General features: G+C 41.6%; 1 protein-coding gene across 2 annotated transcripts in view; it reads right to left on the bottom strand.

Moving 5' to 3' along the window:
* LOC105015548 (protein jagged-2) overlaps nucleotides 1–5,219 on the bottom strand; it is a 28,040-nt gene extending 22,821 nt beyond the window's left edge. The window contains exons 1-2 of one of the 2 annotated variants that reach the window (XM_010878798.4): nucleotides 4,911–5,219; nucleotides 4,038–4,358 (exon numbers count right to left, since the gene is read on the bottom strand). In XM_010878798.4, coding sequence (XP_010877100.1) covers nucleotides 4,038–4,358; nucleotides 4,911–4,979 — 390 coding nt within the window. In that variant the 5' untranslated portion in view covers nucleotides 4,980–5,219. The remainder of the gene's footprint in view (nucleotides 1–4,037; nucleotides 4,359–4,910) is intronic. The other variant, XM_010878799.4, reaches the window with a different exon arrangement.
* Nucleotides 5,220–6,000: the final 781 nt, after the last annotated feature.

A 6,000-nucleotide genomic window follows, 5' to 3' on the forward strand; every position in this document is an offset into this window, starting at 1 on the left:
ACCAGATATGTCACAGGCCTACTTCAGAGGCAACACAAGAGAGGCCTCATGTAAACGCGCTCCAATCCAGTCCTGACATTTTGCCCAACACAACTGCCATCTTGTCTTTCTCCATCTCTCCACTTGTTTTAGAACACAATGTATACATAGACAAAGACTCAGGTAAATTCATTGTTTGGCCTGAAAGGCTCTGCGACAAAAGGGAAGCCTAATTTTTTCCAAGGCTTGGAAAATTGATATTCCTGGTTGAGAAAACCCCACTCATCCCTCACACACACACAAATGGCCGGAACAGTATGATGATTAATTGGAGCTAAATGCAGAATTTACAGGGACACACTCACTTCCCCACAAAAACAATTGTTAAGTAACTGAGGTTAATGACGATATAATAATTGAGAAACTCTGATGTGGGTGAACCCTCACACACCAAGAGGGGCAGTGTTGCAAAAGCTTTTTGGAATTCCCGTGACATGGAGGCGCTCAATGAATCACTCAACTACAGTAAAAAATGACCAAACACTGTATATCAACACTAAAGTGTAAGACAGAAATAGATACGTAGATACATTCACTGCTTTTCCAGTGGGCAGCTGCTGATGTTAGGGTTTGGGAAGGTGAGCGGTAATGTGTAGAGGAAGGTCTCCACTAATGATATGCATAAAGCCTATGATTTAATTAGACCAGAACACAAATAAGAAGAGGGTGGCTTTGCTCAGGCTCTAGCTGAGCCCCACCAGCCAAGTGAACAGGTACTCGAGGCTAGTGGAAATTAAACAAACTGGCTGTGTAATAACATGCTTTAATGACAGCTGCACTGGTCTCACCAGCACCACAACAGCACCTGAAATACATGCATTTCATTAGCATTTATCAGACACACAACCGCGTGAACAGGTGCCCCCTCAGAGAGCCCACCGAATCACACACAGTAATCAGTGATTTTACACGTTTCCTATACATTCAACAAGCAGCCAGTAATCAGTGGTTTCACACATCCAGGCTACATGAAGAACCAGGGCATCTAAACTGAAACCAGAGGGAGTCAATGGTGGCGGCGTAAGTAGGCAGAGGAAAAATGAGCACAACTTTCCTAACCAATGAAGGTGTGCACGACTTTAAACAACACTATCCTTCACCTTGCCTGACCTCACACACACGCAGGTAACATAGTCCTGTATCTCACATCCAGAGACGAGCTGCCAAAGCTTTTAGGCTTATTAAAGGGACCCAGGAGGTAGGGGTCAGAGGATGAGCTGTTGTGTGGCACCCCAATAAAGGCTCTGATTGACTCTGGTGAGATTCATCTCCGACAGCAACCATGATCATTAAAACAAAAACACTTCAAATAATCTTCTTGATTGCACTTGTAAAATGAGTCCTTCTCTACAAGTAGTCCCTAAGCATCAGCCTTAAGAGAGCAGAAACATTACGCACCTCTGTAGAGTCATCATCACCAGACAATGATTTCAGGGATATTTACCGTCATCGGTGTCTTACTCCCAGTGTTGTGAGTCATGCACTATGTAATCATATGATAGTTAACTACACAGAAAGGAAAAGCATTCTGTGATCAAGTTCTTCCTCAGCAATATTGAAACACAGCCTGGTCAAAGCCGACTGTCTCACAGTGAAATCAGAAGAGAGCGAAAGGAAAACAGCCATGAACTTGGCAACAGTCTCTCATCTATGTGGTTTTCACCCATTAACATCCCTTTATTGGTCAATTGCGGACGGTCCTAACCAAAATTTCACTTCCACATTCTCCCAACCCTCTAAAAGACCCAGATCCTCTACATCTACAATCAGCCCAGGTTGGAGTGGGGTGTTGCCAGACTGAGAACTCGTTGGCACAGTTCCAAGGGAATAGCGGCTCAGAGACACATTTCAAGGGCAGGCAATGGCATCTAGGATCTGATACAAGCAATTCTCTAGTTGGCAGCTCACTTCCTGACAGATCATTCCCTTCATACCCAGGACTCGAACTGAAAACCTTCTGATCCCCACCTCACTTAACCAATAGACTACCGGCAGTGAAATATGGGTGAGGGGATGTCAGGCTGGCTCAAAATATACCACAAATAGGAGAATAAGCAGGAGTATGGAGCAAATTAAATGTCTGTTTTTCTTCTGGAGTCAAACACTGAGCCTTAAGTGACTCTGAAGATCCGGGTGGGTCCTAAAAATACCTCTCCCTCGTGACAGAATCCTCGCAGAGGGAAGAGAAGAGGCAGTCTCTCTCTTCACCAGCATCCATCCCTCCCTCACTTCATTTCATGAGAAAGATGTCACTAAAGACCAAAACAGCCAGAGGGGTTAACCGTGAAGAAGAAATTACCATTGAGTCGCAGAACAAAGGCTTTTTTCTCTTTAATTCATGGCAGAATCTAGTGGCCCAGATTTTCTAACCAACAGGCTATGCCGTCATAGGCTACCAGGGCATGCCTCGATAACATGACCTTTATTGGGGTTATCAGTCCATAACATATCAACCAGTGTGCTACATGCTGTTTACTATAACGGTCTGTCGCTTGCCTTGCAAGTAAACTGGCAAGGTATTCTTTTTCACATAAAAGTACACGTCGAAAGAGAGGGGATACTCAACTAACAGGGGTCTCCTAGCAACTGACAGCAAGCTTCAAATCAAATTTAAACTGCACCTGTCACGTATTGTTGGTAGTGTGCTGCTGTATGTCCTATTGTTGCTCTTAAAAACCTCCACTCTTTAGAAAGCAAACGCACCTCCTTGTCAACACAAGAAAAACTACCTGGCCAGCACAGCACACCCTGGTGGTTTCAAACCCAACACCTCAAGTGCACAGGACTTTAAAAGGTTTTGAAATGCTGCTACACTAAATCAACTGTCACAGAAATGTATAGGAAGGATCATCATTTACTGGCTTTCTGGACTTATGGTATTTTTCTGAAAGCTATGTTGGAGTAAGTCTTAATGTTAGAACACTGAAGAGCGCATTCACTAATATGTTCTTGTCTTGGCCCATCACAACAATGAAAAACTTCAAATGTTCTCTCAGCTCTACAAACCTATCGTGTCTTTTGTCCTATGTACAAAGAGGCTAATACTGACCCAGTGAATAGAGACAATGACCCAATAACGGACAGGCTAGTGAACCTGAGAGGCCAGAGGTAAAGGCAATCCCTAGCCCACATGAATAGGGATCTTCCGGGATCTTCGCTTGTTTGAGTAGTGGTGATACTGATATCTACTCCCTATGTCACACACAACTTAGTGGTAATCAAATCTGCCCAGGGCCCCAAGTTACTACTTCCATCTTTCCCTCTGCTGACAGCTGACCATGAGGACTGATGAATGGATAGGTCACACAACCAACCAACCGTACAACAATCCTCACATTTCGATTCCAGAGGCATTTTGTTCATGAGAACATTCTTGATGAACTGCAAGTTTCCATATTGTGTACAGGACCGTAGGTCCACATTGTCTATGGGAGTACCAGCCAGAGATATGATTTACAGGGTATTATTAAGTTAAGGTGATGATGTCCTTTTTAACAATTTTGACCACCATGCACAAAATCGTAGTGACAGCTCTTTTGATTTTCAGGCTTTAGGACAAAACCACGTGTAGCCAGTAAGTAACAGAATGAAAGAGAATACAACGTTTATACATGTCATTTGAAAAAGAGTCAGAAAAACTGCATATGTTCTACACATTCTTTCTGCGTAAAATAATCAGCAACCTATTCGCATTTTCGGCGTGTTTGCGTAATGCACTAAGCCGAATAGCAACTGATCTTTAACAATTATTGACATTAGATTTATTACATTTTTACAATTTCTTTCTAAATTGGAAACACATTATTGCGCACGGACAAAGAATCACTCGCACAGTTGCAGTCCAAAGTCGCCAAGTGGCCACAATTAAGATGCCCATGTGCCAGTCATATTCAGTTTGGGCTTAGATACTGACAATATTATTTGACTATTAATAAGTTAAGGACTTAAAACAGGCCACATGCAGTGGATCAACAGCTGTAATCGGGTCGTCAACTTACCGGCCAAGCAAACTGGAATGGGATAACGATCTTTCCACCATCGTTATGTCGGTTTTGGTTGTTTTTGGCGCTCTTAAATTGAAAAGTATTCCCACCGACAATGTTAGTAGATCCAGTTCCATAGATGCACGAACCCTTGGTCGTGACCTCCGTTTGGTATTCCTTTAGACACACTTTGAAGTAAGTATCACACTCATCCATGCTACAGCGGAGATCCTGAGCGTTTCTTTCGCCGTCGCAGCAGTCCCCGTCCGACAACTCACCGTTTGCGTTCTGTACCGCAATCAGTTGCAGCTCAAAATAGCCCGAGGACTGGGACACCTATAAATAACATTTGAATTGAAAATAAATACATGAAGCACCTACAGTATTTAAGTAGGCAGTGGGTTATGCATGTTGCACACCGGAACTTTATCAACACTTCTCGTTAGTAACTGTTTGATCGGTTTCCACTCAGTGTTTAGTACTGTAGGCTCTCAACCAAGTGGCGTTAGTTCCACTTGCACATTTCTAATAAGTGGAGATATTTTGGGTTTTTAATAGATATAATTATTTGATACAATCAATATAGCGTTATACGATAAATATATGTTTAGAAACGTCAAAAAATTGATTTAATAAACTTAGATTATAAACACTGTAGATACAATGTGATGACTGCAATGACAGGGCAAGAAAAAGAAATTGATAAGGACGCTCTAAACAAGCATATCCAAGATGACATGGTTTAACTTTACGTAATTTCATTAGAAATGAAATTCAAACAATTACATTTTACCAAATTAATAAAACCTAGTTATCTGCATCAGACACTCGATGCAGAATACGATTTTTTAATTTTGCATTCCAATATCAAAATAAAAAAGTTCTCACCTCAGTCCACACCGTCAGGAGAAGACACACTATTGAGAGGCAATTCGAAATCCACATACAATTCCACATGTCTCCGTTTGATTAGTGTAGGCTATCATTAGGAAACAAATATGTATTTCTAAAATAATGCAGTTGACCGGCGATTGTATCCTCTTCTCCTGGCATGCACGACGTGAAAGCGTTATCTATTCCGCTTGCTATTTCTCCGAATAAAGGAGAAACATAAGATGCGTACTAAGGAAAGCCGAGGCAGCGCAATGCTGGTCCAGACACACGACTTTCCCCCACCGTTCGAATCACTCAACAGCAAAGCCAGCGATCGGTTTCAGCGCTGAAGCCCAGCCCGGGGACGGTTCTTTGATTGACAGCTAAACAAACCATTCACAAACTCTTGGCTCAAACACTTGAAGGACCGCCAAGAGCCAACCATAAATGACGGGGGGGCGGAGTACATTACAAATATATATCTATCTATATATATATATATATATATATATATATATGTGTGGGTGTGTGTGGGTGGGTGTGTGTGCGTGTGTAATATTTTGCGTGTGTATATTTTACAAACAATCCTTCCGTATATTACTAAAGGAAAAGAAAGTTTTACAAGTAATTGTTTATTGTTGCAAAAATAGTGTAACATTACAAAAAAATAATATAAAAAAAATATATATAATTAAAATACATTGCTGTGTAGAGCATGGAGTGGTCCAACATGCAGGTAGTCTGGATCTCTTACATGTAAGTAGAGAAAGACATGTCTCTCAGCGCCCTCTACTGTTAATTTTTCAGGACCCCTGAGTTCAGCTCTATACCAAACTCACTGTACTTCATATTCCCCTATAAGTAGACTGACTTAAGACATCAAACACACAAAGACAGGAAGTCACTTGCAAGTTGCCATTGAGAGGACACATACAGTTTTTCTTGAATAAAGGAAAAATCAGGAGTACCTCATGTATTCTAAAAAACAATCACAGGTGCACTTGGTGGGGAGTTTAAAAGCAATTATACCACAAAAGGGTCTGGCACAAAACAAATTTGGGTCCATCACTCACAGATTTGCGCATTAAAAACCAATTACTTTATG

Source organism: Esox lucius, chromosome 15 (genome assembly GCF_011004845.1).
Source record: "Esox lucius isolate fEsoLuc1 chromosome 15, fEsoLuc1.pri, whole genome shotgun sequence".
In the NCBI taxonomy this organism is placed as follows: domain Eukaryota; kingdom Metazoa; phylum Chordata; class Actinopteri; order Esociformes; family Esocidae; genus Esox; species Esox lucius.